Source organism: Paramisgurnus dabryanus, chromosome 3 (genome assembly GCF_030506205.2).
Source record: "Paramisgurnus dabryanus chromosome 3, PD_genome_1.1, whole genome shotgun sequence".
NCBI lineage: Eukaryota > Metazoa > Chordata > Actinopteri > Cypriniformes > Cobitidae > Paramisgurnus > Paramisgurnus dabryanus.
Window position 1 is genome coordinate 13,518,805 of NC_133339.1, and position 20,569 is coordinate 13,539,373.

The 20,569-nt window shown below is 36.0% G+C and overlaps 1 protein-coding gene and 2 pseudogenes across 1 annotated transcript; all 3 read left to right on the forward strand.

Moving 5' to 3' along the window:
- The first annotated feature begins 758 nt into the window (after positions 1-758).
- On the forward strand, positions 759-4,453 carry LOC141279810 (uncharacterized; annotated as a pseudogene).
- Positions 4,454-4,482: 29 nt separating this feature from the next.
- LOC135768954 (uncharacterized) lies at positions 4,483-6,867 on the forward strand. The gene has a single exon (XM_065278319.1). It carries the CDS (start codon positions 4,483-4,485, stop codon positions 5,899-5,901), a length of 1,419 nt encoding a protein of 472 aa, XP_065134391.1. The 3' UTR covers positions 5,902-6,867.
- Positions 6,868-13,997: 7,130 nt separating this feature from the next.
- Positions 13,998-15,534, forward strand: LOC135768463 (uncharacterized; annotated as a pseudogene).
- The last annotated feature ends 5,035 nt before the right edge of the window (positions 15,535-20,569 follow it).

Sequence of the window (20,569 nt, forward strand, 5' to 3'; positions counted from 1 at the left end):
TTAAAAATAAAATTGTTCTGAATTTTGAGTTATCAGCAGCGAAAAATGAGCCCATGTCTATATGAAATCCCAAATTGATTATACTCATTGTGTTTAAAATGTGGTTTTCTAAGCAATAATTGTTTGTTGAGCTCCAATTATGGATATCAGTACATTTATATATGCCAATTTGTATATGAAGTTTAATTTATTTAAGAATTCATTACGTTACCCAGGAATTACATTTTCATGGGGAAAAAGATCTGATTCACCAAAAAAATTACATTTTTTAATTGTGTACATGTAATTGCATTACATACACAACACTCTAATAAGTATAGAAAGTTCTAAAAATTTTATTTTTTCCCCCTTTTTTTACATTTTAAATCCTTATCCGTCATTCACCCTCCTTATCCGTCATTCACCCTTATATATATATATATATATATATATATATATATATATATATATATATATATATATATATATATATATTTTTTAATAACACGGTTTTGGCAATAATAGAGTTCTAATGATGGTGTTCAACTATAAACATCGGTCTCACTTTATATAATAACCATCACACCCCTAATTGGAAACACCAGAAGTGTTATGGGGTTTTGAACACAGCACAAGAGTTAAACTACAAGAACAGAAATTGACAATAGAAATGACATAATGTACTTTACATTAAAAATAACATGGATACATGACAATCTCAAATGTGTTTTGTCACTCTGGTTTATCAATATGAACTATTTACTGTCTTCATTTTAGATATGATGGAAGTGAAAGAGGAGAGTCAAGCTGAAGTGGATGAGAAACATCAGATTGTAAAAATAAACCATAATGTTTCACTGAAAGAAACTTTGAAGACAGAAGACATAAAGTCTGAAAATAGTTTCAGTGAAGATGAACGCCCTGCAGATCACAAGAGGACTCACATTGAGGAGAAACCTTTCACATGTCAACAGTTTGGAAAGAGTTTCAGAAGAAAAGATAACCTTAACATACATGTGAGGATTCACACTGGAGAGAAACCTTTCACATGTCAACAGTGTGGAAAGAGTTTTAGAAGAAAAGATAACCTTAAAGAACACATGAGGATTCACACTGGAGAAAAACGACACGTGTGCCATCACTGTGGAAAGAGTTTTACAACTGCAGTTAACCTTAAGATACACATTAGGTCTCACACTGGAGAGAAACCTTACACTTGTCATCAATGTGGAAAAAGTTTCTCTATTGAAAGTTACCTTAAAATACATGCAAGAGTTCACACTGGAGAGAAACGACACGTGTGCCATCAGTGTGGAAAGAGTTTTACAACTGCAGTTAACCTTAAGATACACATTAGGTCTCACACTGGAGAGAAACCTTACACTTGTCATCAATGTGGAAAAAGTTTCTCTATTGAAAGTTACCTTAAAATACATGCAAGAGTTCACACTGGAGAGAAACGACACGTGTGCCATCAGTGTGGAAAGAGTTTTACAACTGCAGTTAACCTTAAGATACACATTAGGTCTCACACTGGAGAGAAACCTTACGCTTGTCAACAATGTGGAAAAAGTTTCTCTATTGAAAGTTACCTTAAAATACATGCAAGAGTTCACACTGGAGAGAAACCTTACACTTGTCATCAATGTGGAAAGAGTTTCTCTGTTGAAAGTAACCTTAAGATCCATGCAAGAATTCACACTGGAGAGAAACCTTACACTTGTCAACAATGTGGAAAGAGTTTCTCTGTTGAAAGTAACCTTAAGGTACACGCGAGGATTCACACTGGAGAGAAACGACACGTGTGCCATCAGTGTGGAAAGAGTTTTACAACTGCAGTTAACCTTAAGATACACATTAGGTCTCACACTGGAGAGAAACCTTACGCTTGTCAACAATGTGGAAAAAGTTTCTCTATTGAAAGGAACCTTACGATACATGCAAGAATTCACACTGGAGAGAAACCATTTGTGTGCCAAGAGTGTGGAAAGAGTTTTATAACTGCAACTGAACTTAAGATACACATGCGGTCTCACACCAGAGAGAAACCACATCTGTGCCATCACTGTGAAAAGCGTTTTATAACTGCAGGTAGACTTAAGATACATTTGAGAAGTCACACCGGAGAGAAACCTTACACTTGTTATCAATGTGGAAAGAGTTTCTCTACTGAAAGTAACCATAAAATACATGCAAGAATTCACACCGGAGAGAAACCTTACACTTGTCATCTGTGTGGAAAGAGTTTCTCTACTGAAAGTAACCTTAAAATACATGCAAGAATTCACACTGGAGAGAAACCTTACACTTGTCAACCGTGTGGAAAGAGTTTCTCTGCTGAAGTAACCTTAAAATACATGAAAGAATTCACAGTGGAGAAAAATCTTACACTTGTCAACAATGTGGAAAGAGTTTCTCTTCTGAAAGTAACTTTAAGGTACACTCAAGGATTCACACAGGAGAGAAACCATTTGTGTGCCAAGAGTGTGGAAAGAGTTTTATAACTGCAGCTGAACTTAAAAAACACATGAGGTCTCACACTGGAGAGAAACCTTACTATTGTTTTCAGTGTGGAAAGAGTTTCTCTGTTGAAAGTAACCTTAAGATTCATGCAAGACTTCACACTGGAGAGAAACCTTACACATGCCATGAGTGTGAAAAATGTTTCAGCAGAAAAAGTAACCTGATAAGACACATGAAAATTCACAAAGCAGAGAAACTTTACACGTGTCTTCAGTGTGGAAAGAGTTTCAGTATGGAGCGTTATCTTAAGAAACACATGATAACTCACAGTGAAAAGAAACCTCACGCATGTCTTCAGTGTGAAAAGAGTTTCATAGATAAACGTGGACTTGAGGCTCACATGAGAAGTCACACTGGAGATAAACCTTACAAATGCTATCAGTGTGGAAAAAGTTATACAAGTGAAAAAAATCTTAAGACACACATGAAAGTTCACACTGAAGGAAAACCGTTCACATGTCAACATTGTGAAAGGGGTTTTACAATGAAAGCTCACCTTAATGCACACGTGAGAATTCACACTCAATAGAAACCATTAATGTGTCAACGTAAGGAATCGACTCAAACGAGTCATTAATTCGCGAATGCGCCAGAAACACAAGATAGCAATTTAAAAATAAAATACAAATTTCGTAATTAATTAAAATACAGTAACGAAGGAACGCTGCATAGTGTAAACGAAGTAAAAGTACAATTTATTTTTTCCACCTCGGAAGGGCAACTTGAGTCGAGAAGGGCATATGGGCAGTTGCCCGGGCAACCTGAGCAACCCCCCTGTGCACGTCCCTGGCACGAGGTAAAAGTTAATAAAACTATATTTATATACTATTGCTTTTCCATTTAATCTTAACGCGCTGTGAGCACTTGCTTTATTACTGGACTTTATTTCTGTCAGTACAACATAAAACGGATTAAGTGTTTTATATTGTAACCACTTTTTATAAGTCAGAGATGTTTTTGCGTGCTGCTTATAAATATCAGTGGTGATTTATCATAACATGTTTTAATAGTTACATCACGTGAAAATAAATGATCAACTGTCCCAATATAAGAGCCATTATCCTTACCTGTAGTTCCAAACTGTGTTTTTGCATCCCTTTTAATGGGAGAGAAGAGACACGTAAACCAATCCAGAGAAAAGTATTCTTTTCATTGCTTTATTTCAAGTGTATGTTAACTGCTGATCTTCGATGGGCTTAGGGCATAGGGATAATTCCAGACAGATAATGGTCTATTCCAGACAGGCTAACTATTGCGGCATAAGTATATTTACAAGATGAGTTAAAGAAAAATACTATGCACCTTCTTCCACCCTACGTTGAAATCATGTAAAATTTGCAACGTTTTTTGATAATATTTTTTGATCATATTCACTGAAACCAACACTATGCTCAAATAGAAATGAAATGTGGAGGAATCTACGAGATTTTAAAGGTTTCAAGCTGGATGCAGAGCTTGCCACATTTCTTCTCGACAGGTAATTGTGCTTTATCAAACATTTATTGTATTTCTGAGTGTTATGTAAGTAATCTAAGTATTCATGCTAAATAAGTATGCATTCACAATAATACTGGTGCACACGCACTGACGAGGACGAGCTTGAAGGGAAGTTGCTCTGTGGTAGTGAGGGAGGGGCATGAAATTGTAAACATTTGAAATCAGCTCAATTCTCCAGAGTTCCCGACTGCAGCTTTAAGATTACCAAAATTATTCACAGATAATGCTGTTTTCATTAAAATATTGAGGTGCATAAACTCAGATTAATGAGGCCTATAATTAATTAGTTCAAAACAGAAATACAAAACCAGTACTAACTGAAAGAAAACAAGCTGACCAAAAGATAGAATCCAATGTTTGGTGATATTGGAAACACCAGAAGTGTTATAGGGTTTTGAACACAACACAAGAGTTAAACTACAAGAGCAGAAATTGACAATAGAAAAAACATAATGTACTTCACATTCAAAATATCATGGATACATGACATCTCAAATGTGTTTTGTCACTCTGATTTATCAATATCAACTATTTACTGTCTTTATTTTAGATATGATGGAAGTGAAAGAGGAGAGTCAGGCTGAAGTAGATGAGAAACATCAGATTGTAAAAATAAACCAGAATGTTTCACAGAAAGAAACTCTGAAGACAGAAGACATAAAGTGTGAAAATAGTTTCAGAGAAGATGAACGCCCTGAAGATCACAAGAGAACTCGCAGTGAGAAGAAACCTTACACTTGTCAACAATGTGGAAAGAGTTTCAGAACAAAAGATTACCTTAAAGCACACATGAGGATTCACACTGGAGAAAAACGACACGTGTGCCATCAGTGTGGAAAGAGGTTTATAAATGCAGGTGACCTTAAGAAACATTTGAGGACTCACACTGGAGAGAAACCTTACACATGTCATCTGTGTGGAAAGAGTTTCTCTATTGAAAGTTACCTTAAAATACATGCAAGAGTTCACACTGGAGAGAAACCTTACACTTGTCAACAATGTGGAAAGAGTTTCTCTGTTGAAAGTAACCTTAAGGTACACGCGAGGATTCACACTGGAGAGAAACCTTACACTTGTCATCAATGTGGAAAGAGTTTCTCTGTTGAAAGTACCCTTACGATACATGCAAGAATTCACACTGGAGAGAAACTATTTGTGTGCCAAGAGTGTGGAAAGAGTTTTATAACTGCAGCTGAACTTAAGGTACACATGCGGTCTCACACCGGAGAGAAACCACATCTGTGCCATCACTGTGAAAAGAGTTTTATAACTGCAGGTAAACTTAAGAGACACATGATGACTCACACTGGAGAGAAACCTTACACTTGTCCTCAGTGTGGAAAGAGTTTCTCTGCTGAAAGTTACCTTAAAATACATGCAAGAATTCACACTGGAGAGAAACCTTACAGATGCCATGAGTGTGAAAAATGTTTCAGAAGCAAAAGTAACCTGATAACACACATGAAAGTTCACAAAGCAGAGAAGCCTCACGTGTGTCTTCAGTGTGGAAAGTGTTTCAGTATGAAGCGTCATCTTAAGAGACACATGATAACTCACAGTGAAAAGAAACCTCACGCATGTCTTCAGTGTGAAAAGAGTTTCATAGATAAACGTGGACTTGAGACTCACATGAGAAGACACACTGGAGAGAAACCTTACATATGCTATCAGTGTGAAAAAAGTTATATAAGTGAAAACAATCTTAAGATACACATGAAAGTTCACACTGAAGGAAAACCATTCACTTGTCAACACTGTGAAAAGGGTTTTACAATGAAAGCTCACCTTAATGCACATGTGAGAATTCACACTGGAGAGAAACCATTCACTTGTCAACACTGTGGAAAGAGTTTTACAGTAAAGGGTGCCCTTAACACACACATGAGAATCCACACTCGATAGAAACCATTCATGTGTCAACAGTGTGGATATGACAACAAAGCTTAGAAATCAGCTGGGGTCTTAATAAAACTGTGCGTAGGATCCTTACTAAACGTCTACATGCGCACAAATTCCCAAGATGTCTGTACTTGTGTTCTTGTAGACTTGTAAAATCTGTAGTCGCAGCCCCAATACTGCTCCAATTCCAACTTTGCATCGTGCCAAGTTCAAATAACATGCCCAGATGTGTTCTTGATCTGCTCATTTTATCGAGGATGCATCAGGAGGTGACTTGTGTGGACTTATGATAGCCAAGTTTCCCAGAATGCATTTTGCGTCAGCGGCAATGAAGCTTAAAACCTTCAAAATGTTTGAAATATTACTCCTTTTTTTTTTGTGTCATAAAATTTAGCTGTTTAGTCAAGAATATGGATGAATTAACTTTAAATGTGTGGTCAGTTATTAAATATTGTGCCTATATTAAAAGATTTGGATATTTGAGATCAAGGTGATTATCAGGCAGTCAGCGCTGTGTACACCGCCGAGGGCAGCCTTATTTTGTCAAGTCCTTCTAAAATGTGCCACTAGCTCAGTGCAGCGGCTCTGCCCTTCAGTGTCTGATGATCAAACATGAAATATTCCCTTTGGATATATCTAACTGGCATTTTTTAGTCTCAGTTTATTTCTCTTAATTATTCATATTAAGTCTGTTATTTGTTATTATCATTTTAACTGATGTACATTTTCATAACTTAAATCACATATATTTTCTATAGAATCTTAACAATGAATTACTGCCTTTGTACTTGAACTAGATTTTTTCTTGTGTTAACTTCATGTTGTGCAAAAGTTTTGTACTTTTAAAATGAATGGTTGTGTTTTATATCATATTTTATTTTTTAATAAAGAACATTAAAGCTAACCAGCGTATGCACCATAGATTGTAAAAAAAGATCCATGTAGTATCCGTGACGCCGTCACCCATAGTGTTCTGAAGATCGTTTTTGAAGCCAATTGTAGGCGGTGCCTGTCATCACCATCTTGGCCGTGCATCACTGCTCTTCACTCGTGTAAAGAGGCATGACCTGGGTGAAGCTGAAGTGACTGGTTGCTAAAACCATGCCCACCTAGCTCGACTAACAGTGACAATAGTGTCTGTTCAACTGCCACTCAAGTAGTTGTCATGAAGGGCAAAATTAGATATACAGACCCAAAACAAATATTTGTATCAGGCTGTCAACATATTTTTTTTGCTCTAAAGTTGGCCATTTTACCATGAGGGTCTATTGATAGGATTGACCCCCTTTTGGAGCCAACCTCTAGTGGCCAGTCAATGAAATGCAGTTTAAATCACTTCCATATTGGCTTCATCAGAGAGATAGGAAGGTTGCCACTCGGAATGCTTGTGTTGCCTGAACCACATGTTCATATTTTCTAAATGAAAACAAGCAAGGTTTTTGCATTTAATATATATTTACATTTTATATATTGCATGGCTGACACCACCGTCGGTGTATGTTTGAATGAGTGAGTGAATGGGTGAATGTGAGACAACTTGTAAAGCGCTTTGGATGGCCATGAGTCTGTTGAAAGCGCTATATAAATGCAGTCCATTTACCATTTTACAAAAATATATAAGGGACATTCCACTTTTTTTGAAAATATGCTAATTTTCCTTCTCCCCTAGAGTTAAACATTGTGACAGACATAATCTAAAAAAAAAAACAGAAATCACAATGTCTGATTTTTAAAACGATTTATTTGTATGATACAGCTGCAAAAAAAGTATTTGAACACCTGAGAAAATTAATGTTAATATTTGGTACTGTAGCCTTTGTTTGTAATGACAGCGGTCAAACGTTTCCTGTAGTTTTTCACCAGGTTTGCACACACTGCAGGAGGGATTTTGGCCCAGTCTCTAGATCAGTCAGGTTTTTGGCCTGTCGCTGAGAAACAAGGAATTTGAGCTCCCTCCAAAGATTATCTATTGGGTTAAGGTCTGGAGACTGGCTAGGCCACGCCAGAACCTTGATACCCAGGTGAAAAAGTAGTACACTTCCATAGTGTACTTAAAGTGCTTTATTTTCGCACACTAATTTTGTACTTAATATACTAAAAATTCATCTTTAGTACTTCTTAAGATGTTCTTAAAATCATCTAAGTGTACTTCACTGTGCTATTTTGAGACACCATAAATATGAACTAAAATGTGCTAAAAATGTATTTAAAAAATGTATTTAGATACCACTTTTAGTAAACTTGAACCCATCTTTGTATGAAAGTTGAGTTCAAGTTTAAATCAAGTGTTAAGTAAATACATTTTTTAATACAGAGATAGTATGTTAAAAATGCATTTTAGTTCATATTCATGGTGTCTCAAAATAGCACAGTGAAGTACACTTAGATGATTTTAAGAACATCTTAAGAAGTACTAAAGATGAATTTTTAGTATATTAAGTACAAAATTAGTGTGCGAAAATAAAGCACTTTAAGTACACTATGGAAGTGTACTACTTTTTCACCTGGGTATGCTTCTTACAGAGCCACTCCTTGGTTATCCTAGCTGTGTGCTTCGGGTCATTGTCATGTTGGAAGACCCAGCCTCGACCCATCTTCAATGCTCTAACTGAGGGAAGGAGGTTGTTCCCCAAAATCTCGCAAAACATGGCCCCGGTCATCCTCTCCTTTATACAGTGCAGTCGCCCTCTCCCATGTGCACAAAAACACCCCCAAAGCATGATGCTACAACCCCCATGATTCACAGTAGCGATGGTGTTCTTGGGATGGTACTCATCATTCTTCTTCCTCCAAACACGTTTAGTGGAATTATGACCAAAAAGTTCTATTTTGGTCTCATCTGACCACATGACTTTCTCCCATGACTCCTCTGGATCTTCCAAATGGTCATTGGCAAACTTAAGATGGGCCTGAACATGTGCTGATTTAAACAGGGGAACCTTCTGTGCCATGCATGATTTCAAACCATGACGTCTTAATTTTCAGGTCATTGACCAGCTCCTCCCGTGTAGTTCTGGGCTGATTTCTCACCTTTCTTAGGATCATTGAGACCCCACGAGGTGAGATCTTGCATGGAGCCCCAGTCCGAGGGAGATTGACAGTCATGTTTAGCTTCTTCCATTTTCTAATGATCGCTCCAACAGTGGACCTTTTTTTCACCAAGCTGCTTGGCAATTTCCCCGTAGCCCTTTCCAGTCTTGTGAAGGTGTACAAGTTTGTCTCTAGTCTCTTTGGACAGCTCTTTGGTTTTGGCCATGTTAGCAGTTGGATTCTTACAGATTGTATGCGGTGGACAGGTGTCTTTATGCAGCTAACAACCTCAAACAGGTGCATCTAATTTAGGATAATAAATAGAGTGGAGGTGGACATTTTAAAGGCAGACTAACAGGTACTTGAGGGTCAGAATTCTAGCTGATAGACAGGTGTTCAAATGCTTATTTTCAGCTGTATCATACAAATAAATAGTTAAACAATCATACATTGTGAGTTTTGGTGTCTCTCACAGTGGACAAGCACCTACGATGAAAATTTCAGACCCTCCATGATTTCTAAGTGAGAGAACTTGCAAAATAGCAGGGTGTTCAAATACTTATTTTCCTCACTGTAGATAGATTTTTTAAACGGAGTTATTTCCTCCTGATATTTTATTAACAGTTATTATTGAATAGTATTTACATCATTTTTATTTCATTATCATTGTGTACATGAGGCTTAAAGGAGCATTTCACCCGTAGAAATTGTGTCAAGTGAAGTGTGTCTGTGATGACGAGAGTCTGCCGAGAGACACATGAGGCCTGTATGGTGTGTTGCTAGCAATAATGTAGCACCGGTCAGGTTTTGCTGCTATCAGCATTTGATTTGTTTGTTTTTTTTATTGTTTTTTTTTTGATAACTTTGTTGTCTTACTCTTGAACTTAACTCTGAAGACATTTTTGCTTCAATAAATCACCCTGGGTCACCCTTATTCTACGAAGTTGTACTGAGTCTTCCTGCTCTTCCCTTACCTCTCAGCGTTCTCTACATAACAGTGTCATATTTGTAGTCGAAATGTAAGATACATTTAAAATTTGGTGATGCAAAATTATGATTTTTACATCATTGAAAGAAGGAAGTGCAACACTGAAATCTGTATTTCTCCTGTCTCAGCGGCAACTGAGGAAATGATGCATGACCATTCAAAAACATGACTGGGGTTCTAACTATACAAAGCTTTATGCAAATGGGTGAAGTGTCCCTTTAATTGTAACACTGTGACAACTAACCCCACTTTGTAAAAAAAAAATTCAATCCCAGCTATCAGTTATTAGGATTTGCTAACATGTTTCAAAATTGTTTTAGGTGAAAAGACCATGATTAAAACTTGGATAAATAAAAATCTTGCATCTGGCTGGGTCCAGATTCATTTTCAATGCAGGAAAACCCTGCTGCAATAATCAGATGATATCTGAATCATTTCACTTTGACATGCGATAATAACTTTTATTCAAAACCTTGATCGCTTAATCTAAATAAAAATAAAAAGTTTATTCAAATCCCCCAGGTCTACACCAAACATAGATTCAGATTCTGTAATTAATGCTTGAGAAAACAATCTGAAGTGAAACATTAAAAAGTCTGAAACAGATGGTGAATGTTTTACTGACATTAAATGTTTTAATGTCTCTTCTTTCATTTCTAGTTCACACCCATAGAGTGAAAGTGATTGAGATCTTCAGTGAAGCTCCTCCTACAACAATACACCAATAAATGCTGGAGTCAAACACACAGAGAAATCACTCCATGTGTGACAACTGAAATCTTCATGACATAATGTTGATGCTGGTGAAAGAGGAGCTTGAGAAGATGACAGATTCACAACCATGTAGAATAAAAAAGAAGATTAGAAATAAAAATTATTTAGAAATAAAAAAGACACAGAGGAACAAATAGGTTGGTGTCTATTTTTCAATCTTTATTATTGATGGTTGAGGAATAATCATAAAAACATTGAGAAACTAAAATCCATGAGATGATAACTTTCTGCATCTATAATAGATTCAGTAGAATTAGATTGAAACATCAGGTAAAGATGAATGACTGTGATCTCCATGCAATGCTCTACTACAGTTAACCCTCATGTTGTGTTCACGTTATTATGGACAGAATTTTCTTTTACCCAAAAATAGTAGTTAAAGGGACATTGTGTAATATTTGAAGTATTTTATTAGCTAAAATAAATTTCTTCATTCATAAATATGTCCTTACTGGTGTAAAATTTCCTCGTAAGCGAAGAATTTCTTATTTATATATACATAGGATGAAGGTAAGTCATAAACATGGGTATATAAATAGCTAAGTTCATGGAGGTTTTTTCAAATTCAAATTTCTAATTCAAAAAACGAGGGTAAACATCGGGGTAGCTTTTCCCAGGTGGAAAGAGATAATGAAAGACTTTTAAAGGGATGCTGAAGTTGCCAGATTTCTCCTCGACAGGTAAGTAAATGTTGCGCTATATATTACAAGGTTTTTGTTATTGCTTTGTTGTGTAATTCACTGCAGGAAGCATTACAGTAAAACATGTATAGTTAACAGCTGGGTAGGGTTAGGGACTCGAAGGGCTCGCGCCCCGGACCTAAGGCGCCAGAGCTACGGACATTTGAAAATCGGGGGACAGCCGGCCGGCCGTATCTCAGCTGGGGGAAGGGTTAGAGACTCGGGGGTAGGCTAGCTCGAAAGGCCTGTTCAGCGCAAGTTAGCAGCACAGCTATGTCCATCTACCTACATACATCAGTAGCCTACTTTTCATGATGGTCTTACGCCTGCCATCAAGCTGTAATATATTTTTTATCTAAAGGGACATTTCTATTTTTGTTATTCATGCTAAGAGTGCTCCTAAATGCAAATCCAGGTGTATTGATGACAATCCCTACCCGCGAATGGGTTGGCTATTGAGGAAAGTGGAGCAGACCTAAAAACAATGTTGTGAGACGTTTTGTAGTCTAGAAGTTTGATCAGAATCCATTTTGATTGAGCAAATGATCGATCTTGCATCTCGGATGCAAATGAAGACATGTTGTAATAACTTTTTGAAGCACTGTCTGTTTTAAAGCTCCCGTTCTGTCTGTGATTTTGAAGCTTTGATTTTGTTTATAGTGGGCAATATAACATGCGTTCATGTTTCACGTGTAAAAAAACGCTGTATTTTTCACACAATTGACTTATCTGTATAGCGCTGTTTTCACTGTCCTCAAAACAGGCTGATGTCTTCCTTGTTATGTGAAGTCCCTCCTTCAGAAATACGTATCGAGTTCTGATTGTGTAGTTTGTTTAGTGTGCTGTGATTCGATAGCAGCTTAGCTTAGCAGAGCCGTTTGAGCCAAAGCTGGTGACTGATGTATTCATGTGGGCGGAGTTTTACAATGAACTGTTTTACTGACGTCATTAAAGCAGGAAATAGAGGGCTGTAGACCAAACCTGCCGTTCCTTGTAGGCTTTTAAAGAGGAATTCTATTAAAGAAAATATATCACCTGGCAGTGAACTTTGAGCTTTATCATTTTACAGGTATTATTTATGCTATTATAGCAACATTACACACTAACTAGGGTTTAAAAAATGGTATCAGGAAGAACGTGACCTTTAAATGCAAAGCACCCATTAACAAGGCACATGAAATAGGCTATTGTCATTCATGTGCATACGTTCAGTAAATGCATTAGATGCATGCATCATTTACATGAGTTCACACAAAGTTGATGTCAATTTGGTTTAAAGACTCAGATTTGATAATGACTCTGTGCAATAGTGTACATACTAAAAGTAACATGTTATTTTGTGAATCATTTGTTTACTACGATACTCACAAAGACAGCAAGTTTGAGACGCGTTTATTTGTATGTAAACCAAAAAAGAAAACACAGAAAAATCGGTGGACAACATAAACAACATAGTACAGTGTTAAGATTAACCTGTACTAGTAATAATGTAATGTATAGAAGAGAGATCTAATTTAAACCAATGTCAGCTGACTCCCTAGGGCTTGAGAACAAAACTCCTAGGAGAAAAAATCTGCTTAGGAGGAAAAAAAACATTGAGAGAGAGCCAGACATAGATAAATTATAGATGACATAATTTATATCAAAGACTATTTTATAAATTTTGATCTGAATTTAAACATTTAAAATTATGTATGTACGTACGTACGTATGTATTTATTCATTACACACAAACTGATTATATTTCAAAGATTTATTTCTTTGAATTTTTATGATTATAACTGACAACTAAGAAAATCCCAAATTCAGCATTTCACAACTGAAAAGTATGAACATGAAAAGTATGATGAGCATGTACAGCACTCAATACTTAGTTGGGGCTCCTTTTGCCTGAACCGTGGCCAAACCACTGACTTTACTATTGTACATATCACGCGCAGACGTGAATACAACGCATCTTGAAGTGTTGTCACTATGCTAACTGGGATGTGATCAAAGCCTGGAGTGGAGTGAAAGCACGTTCTTCTCTCTACTGTAAGCGTTCTGTAAACTCTTCGCTCCGGATCCACTCTGGGTTTTCTGACTGTAGCGTGTTAAGCTGAGGTAAAACTTTAAGCATGCTCATATTTTAAATGCAGGAAGGCTCTGATGTATCATAGATTAATAAAGGTGTAAAAAACAAATGGAGATTCACATGGCTTAAACAGCCAATTATGTGTCTTTGCACTATATGCCTAGAGGTCCTGTATTTTGCGGGCAATTGATTTGTCCCGTTTTTTTTTTACTGATACGCTGATCTAAACAGTGACTTATACAGGTTTGTTAAACTTAAACTTAAAATTTATCTCAAAATTCATCAGATTGATGCTTTAAAATATGGAATTTTCACAATTTTCGTACGGGGGAGCAACCACCGTGGTCCCCCTAGGGTGGTAATATGCTTTTCACCTTTTTTACCCATGCCCGGATATTGGAAACACCAGAAGTGTTATAGGGTTTTAAACACAAAACTACAAGAATGACATAATGTACTTCACATTAAAAATAACATGGATACATGACAATCTCAAATGTGTTTTGTCACCCAAGTTTATTAATATGAACTCTTTACTGTCTTCATTTTAGATATGATAGAAGTGAAAAAGGAGAGTCAAGCTGAAGTGGATGAGAAATATCAGATTGTAAAAATAAACCATAATGTTTCAGAGAAAGAAACTCTGAAGACAGAAGACATAAAGTGTGAAAATAGTTTCAGTGAAGATGAACGCCCTGCAGATCACAAGAGGACTCACAGTGAAGAAAAACCTTTCACATGTCAACAGTGTGGAAAGAGTTTCAGAAGAAAAGGGAACCTTAACATACATGTGAGGGTTCACACTGGCGAGAGAGCATTCAAGTACCATCAGTGTGGAAAGAGTTTCATATATCAAACAGGCCTTAATCGGCACATGAAAGTTCACAGTGGGGAAAAGCCACACGTGTGCCATCATTGTGACAAGAGTTTCCCATATAAAAGTGAACTTAAGATACACATGAGGTCTCACACTGGAGAGAAAGCACATGTGTGCCATCAGTGTGGAAAGAGTTTTGCAACTGCAAGTGTCCTTAACAGACATTTGAGAATTCACACCGGACAGAAACCTTACACGTGTCGACTATGTGGAAAGAGTTTCACATATCAAACAAGCCTTAGCCGGCACATGAAAAGTCACAGTGAGGAAAAGCCACACGCGTGCCATCACTGTGACAAGAGTTTCCCAGATACAAGTAAACTTAAGATACACATGATGATTCACACAGGAGAGAAATCATTCACTTGTCATCAGTGTGGAAAGTTTTTTTTTTAAAAACGTTACCTTAAAGCACACATGAGAATTCACACTGGAGAGAAACCACACGTGTGCCATTACTGTGTAAAGAGTTTTATAACTGCATGTGAACTTAAGAGACACATGAGGTCTCACACTGTAGAGAAACCTTACACTTGTCAACACTGTGGTAAGAGTTTCTCTGTTGAAAGTAACCTTAAGATACACACAAGGGTTCACACTGGAGAGAGACCTTACAGATGCCATGAGTGTAAAAAGAGTTTCAAAGCAAAAGCTAACTTTAACTCACACATGAGAATCCACACTCGATAAAAACCATTCATGTGTCAACAGTGTGGATATGACAACTAAGTTTAGAAATCAGCTGAGGTATTATTAATAAAACTGTCTGGAGGATCTTACTAAAAGTCTACAAGTGCACAAAAGCCAAAAATGGTGTACGGCAAAAAAGATTCAGGCCTTTTCTCAATATGTGTATACTCTGTACTTGTGGACTTGTGAAACATCATCAGTCGTGGCCCAAGTACTACTGCTCAAATTCCAAGTTCAAATCAAGCAAAGTTCACATAACGTCCCCGGATGTCTTGATCCGCTCATTTTATCAAGAAGGTGACTTGTGTGTGCTTACGAATGCCAAGTTTCCCAGAATGCATTTTGCGTCAGCAGCAATGAAGCTTAAAACCTGCACAATTTTCGAAATATTGCTCTTTCTGTGTGATAAAATTTAGCTGTTTTTCGAGAATATAGATGAATAAACCTCAAATCTGTGGTCAGTTAGTAAAGATAGGACCTATATTAAAATTTCGATTTTGCATATTTGTGTTCAAGTTGATCAGCGGGCAGTCAGTGTCGTGTACACCACCGAGGGCAGATTCATCTCGGCAAGTTCTTCTGAAATTTGTTTTATATCATATTTCATTTTGTAATAAATGCATTAATCTGTGTACATGTTGCCTGACCCACATATTCATATTTTTTATATGAAAACAAGCAAGGTTTTTAAATTTGATATTTCATTTTATTGCAAAAATACATTAGAGGGGACCTTTCACAAGACTTTTTTAAGATGTCAAATAAATCTTTCATTTCCCCATAGTGTCTATGTAAAGTTGTACATGTTTTTGTATACATGAAAAATGCTGGCAGGAAAGAGTTCAAATCACAGTAAGTTAATAGACCGATGTCTATTAACTCACTAATTTAGGTATAACGTGACACAACTAGCTCTCGACCACTTTTATTTTTTAGAAAGTAGCTCTCCAATGAAAACAGGTTGGAGACCCCTGGAATAGATGTTCCCTTTTAGAATAATATCTGACAAAAGAAGATATTTTGAGAAATGATGGTAAACACACAGCAGTAAGTGACCATAGACGTCCATAGTAGGAATAAAAAATATGATGGAATTTAATGGCTACCGTCAACTGTTTGCTTACGTTTTCCTCTTCATTTATCACAATGCTTCCAAAATATTTTTTTCCTACCATGGAAGTCAATAGTCACTTTCTGCTGTGTGTTTACCATCATTTCTAAAAAAAATCTTCTTTTGTGTTCATCAGAAAAAAGAAATTTATACAGGTTAAGAACATCATGAGGATGAGTAAATGATGACAGAATTTTTATTTTAAAGTGAACTATCCCTTTAATCAACCAATTCACGTTATAATTGCAAATATAAGAAAGAGAAGTCAAACAGAACACAGGATTGTCATTACTGAAGTCAAATAAGATGCACTTACTTCGCATTAACTCACAAACACACATAACATTAAAGAAATTGTCCTTAAATCAACAGCAAAAGTTTGCGTCTGTATCAGCGATCAGGCTCTACACTGAGTTCTGTGGGCGGGATGCTCGCATGCACATAGATCGCGGGCGCTGATTGGCTGCTGCGCTGGATGCTGTGCGTCAATCAATCTCGGCAAGAGAAGAGATCTTATAAGCAAAAACTTTCATAATTATAATAGCCTTTCAACCGCATTAACAAGTCTAAATAAGCAATAATAGTGGAAACACATTATTATCTCTTAAAACTTTATATGACAAAAATTATATTTAAAGGAAATATTCTTACAGTTATTCAAAGATGCACACATTATTCCATATTTTATTTCCTGTTTATGAGCCCGTTAGTCTCTGGCCTCGCTCTGTTATGTAATAGCTGATTGACAGGTGCGCATCCCCATCTTTCAAACAGGTATCATTTTGTAGTTACTCCCTTAGAAAAATTTGCCATGATTTTATTATTGTGAATTTTTTTTTGCAGATTGATTACGATTTGTATTTCCCTAATTTTACTACGAATACATGGTTATGGTTATTATTATTATTATTATTTTGACCACTGAGGGTTGGTGGTCTACGAAATTTTCCGTTCGATTTTTTGTTTCCACTCCGCGCCTGCTTTCAAGCCTTGCAAGTGGACTAAAATCAACTAGGCAAGATATTATATATGATATTCTTGCAAGTTTATTGAGAAATAGTAATTATCGGGGTGGTTTCCTGGACAGGTTACAAGTCCTAGACTAAAATAAATGTAAGAGCTGTCCAAACTGATAACAACTTGCACTGACATAGCCTATCTTAAAATACATCAATGTCCTTTGTTTTGCCTCAAAATGCACACAAGTAATGTTTTTAGTAAGGCATGATTGTTAAATCTAGTTATATTTCCTAATTAAACTAAGGCCTAGTCCTGATTTAAGCTAATCCCTCTCCGGGAAACCACCCAATTATGTTTCTGTGGGTTCCTGCTCATGTGTGAGTGGAGGCTAATGAAGTGGTTGACAAACTAGCTAAGCAAGCTTAAATCATGCAGATGTTGACATACAAGTGGCTCTTAGTAAAAAAGAGGTCACTTGTAATAAATGGCAAGATGCATGAAATATTGATAGCAAGAGCAGACATCTTAATAGCGTTCAGCTACTTGTTGGAAATGGAAGAAGTGCATTTAAGAACAGAAAAGAAGATATTATCATTTCACGTCTTCGAATCAGACATTCTGGACTAAATAATTCCCTTTTAAAATAGGAAAGCATGCAACTGGTAAATGCAGACGTTGTTATCAAACACAGACAATAGAGCATATTTTATGTCAACACAGTATGAAAATTAAAAAATATATATATCACTTATTCAGGAAATGGAACAAAATGGGCTTAAAAACTTTTTGGAATGTAATTTAAAGCAACAGAAGAATAGAGCCATTATAAAACGACTTAAAGAAATCGGGTTATATGGGATAATTTAGTGTGTGTATTCCTTGCTTGTCTGTGCTCCAAACTCCAGTACAGTAGGTGGCGGTAGTGCACCATAAGTTGGGTTACCAACCGCCATAAAACTCCAGAAGAAGAAGATTCGATTCAAAAGACTCGTAAAGGTTTTGAAGCCTCGTGAATCAGTGTTTAAAGCGATCGTCACTAGAGCCCGATATCTTTAGCCACGTGAAAGTGCTTCGGTGTTTACTGCAATAATAAATTCGTCTTCGATTATTTTATTGTTTTGTCAACAGAAGACAGGATTTCTTAACACGCTAACCGTTAGCAGAGAGATGAAGTTGAAAATCTGACCCGGACTCACTGTTGTCTCTGGAGCAGGGATTCATTGTCCGGACAGCGTCATAAACAACATCTGATTCATACAGTTGTGTACTTTGAGGTAATGTCCAACACGTTTAATACCAATATAATTAAATGTTTTTACTCATGTATTATGAACCAGTTTACTGTGGAGATCGAGGACTTAAAACGGAAGATGTCCACTATTCAGACAACTTTAAAATGACTTGAGGACTGCATCTGTATTTATCACTTCTTATTTTAGTTCTTATTTACCTTTATATTTAGTAACGTTAGGGGAGAGTGGGGTACAAACTAAGCCTTTTGGCTTTGGCTAAGTTATATCTTTCAAAAATATTTGCGTTAGATATAACATTTTTTACACAATCAACACACACATCTCTGCTACAAATGAACACTTAGGTGCGGTTTCTCAGACAGGGTTTGTGTATTCCCAGACTAAAATGCATATTTGAGTTGTCTTAACTGAAAACAGCTTGCACTGACGTAAGTTAAGTTTAAATACATCATTGCCATTGTTTTTGTCTCAAGATACACACGAGTTGTTGTTTTTGTAAGGTATGTTTGTAAAACAACTTAAATTGCCTAAAATAACTAGGGCCTAATACTGCTGGATTAATATAAACCCTGTCCTGGAAACTGCCCCTTAAAGTTTGTTTGTGGGATCTACCGTTTTCGTACACCGGAAGTGACAGGAGTGCAAACGTTACCTCATAGTTGGGGTTCATTGTGAACAGGGTTTGTTGTAACATCTGCTAGAAAATTTAGTTTAAACACAAATGATTAATTCAAATTATGTTTATATACTTATTATATACTTATAATAGATAGATATTCACACATTCATCCATCTATGATCCTTCATCTAACCGTCCTTGTAGGCTATTATGCATCAAGAGCAAAAATGATAATTGTGAGTTATTTCCCCTTATATTGTATTAACAGTTACCATTTTGATGAATAAGTATTTACATTATTTTAATTTCATTATTATTGTATACCTGAGGCTTAACTGTAACAGTGTGTGTGAATTTACCCCCACTTTGTAAAAATGTTTTCAATCCCAGGTATCAGTTACTGGGAGTTGCTAACATGTTTCAAAATTATGTTATGTTTTAGGTAACAAGACAGTGATTAAAACTTGCATAAACAAAAATCTTGCAGCATAATTTTGTTTAAAACATTAAGATTTAATGCAATTTTAGTTGAATTTCTACCTTTAGGTGAGATGATTAAAGATGAAAAAGTAGTGTCCAGTGGTGTAGTGGGGCCTGGAGAAGCGTCTTTAAAAGCGTTTTTAAAGCGTCCCAGCAATAGATAAACGGCCTTTGTTATAAACAACATGTAAGTAGTCTTACAAGTAGATCACCATAAAATGGACTAGTAGTATTTTCACATTGTCACTTAATTTCTGATGTTTGACTTCTGTATCATTATGAAATTAAAGCCACAAAGATGTGCAGATATTTAAGAAAATGGGCCTACTGGCTCACAGACTAGGAGTAGACAACTAATTAGAATAAATGAATTGTGAGTACAATTTTTAGTCTGTTCACACATTAAAATTAGACAACTATTCTCTCACCTTGCATATAGTCTGGTTTAGTTACTCTTGTAAACTATATTTTGGAATAGCTGATTTGCAACAGATAGTGTAGGCTAGAGTATGCCAACATTATATATTTAGGGGGACATTTTACAAATATTGCAGGTAGGCCTAATACATTAATAAAAGATATATTAATACTATATTCTAAAACATAAAAGCTGAGGGAAGCATGGTGTTTTAAGAGATTAGTTTATAGTTATTAGTTATAGTTTATTAGTTTTTTTAACATACTTTAATTTACTGTATACTTTGTAATGCACTGTAAGTCGCTTTGGATAAAAGCCTCAATATTTTCATAAAAAATATAAAAATAACAGTATTTAGTCTGTATTTAAATACATTTTACAACATATGACACTCTTAACCCAAAGCAGGGTTTATAAATTGATGCTTATATATTTTAGTCATTGAACTTAATGTCAAGTAGTGCAACACTTATCTAAATATGACATAACAAATAACTGATTTAATGATTTTAAAGGTGCAGTGTGTAATTTTCAGAAGGATCTCTTGACAGAAATGCAAAATAATATACAAAACTATATTATCAGGGGTGTATAAATACATTTTATAATGAACCGTTATGTTTTTATTACCTTAGAATGAGACGTTTTTATAAAATAAAAAAATCCTCCATATATCATTTAAGGTGGGGGATTATTTCCCCTCCATTTTTCAGGCCT

What these genes read in the sequence shown, in the direction of transcription:
- LOC135768954 (XM_065278319.1), top strand. Translation starts at nt 4,483, where the DNA reads ATGACATCTCAAATGTGTTTTGTCACTCTGATTTATCAATATCAACTA.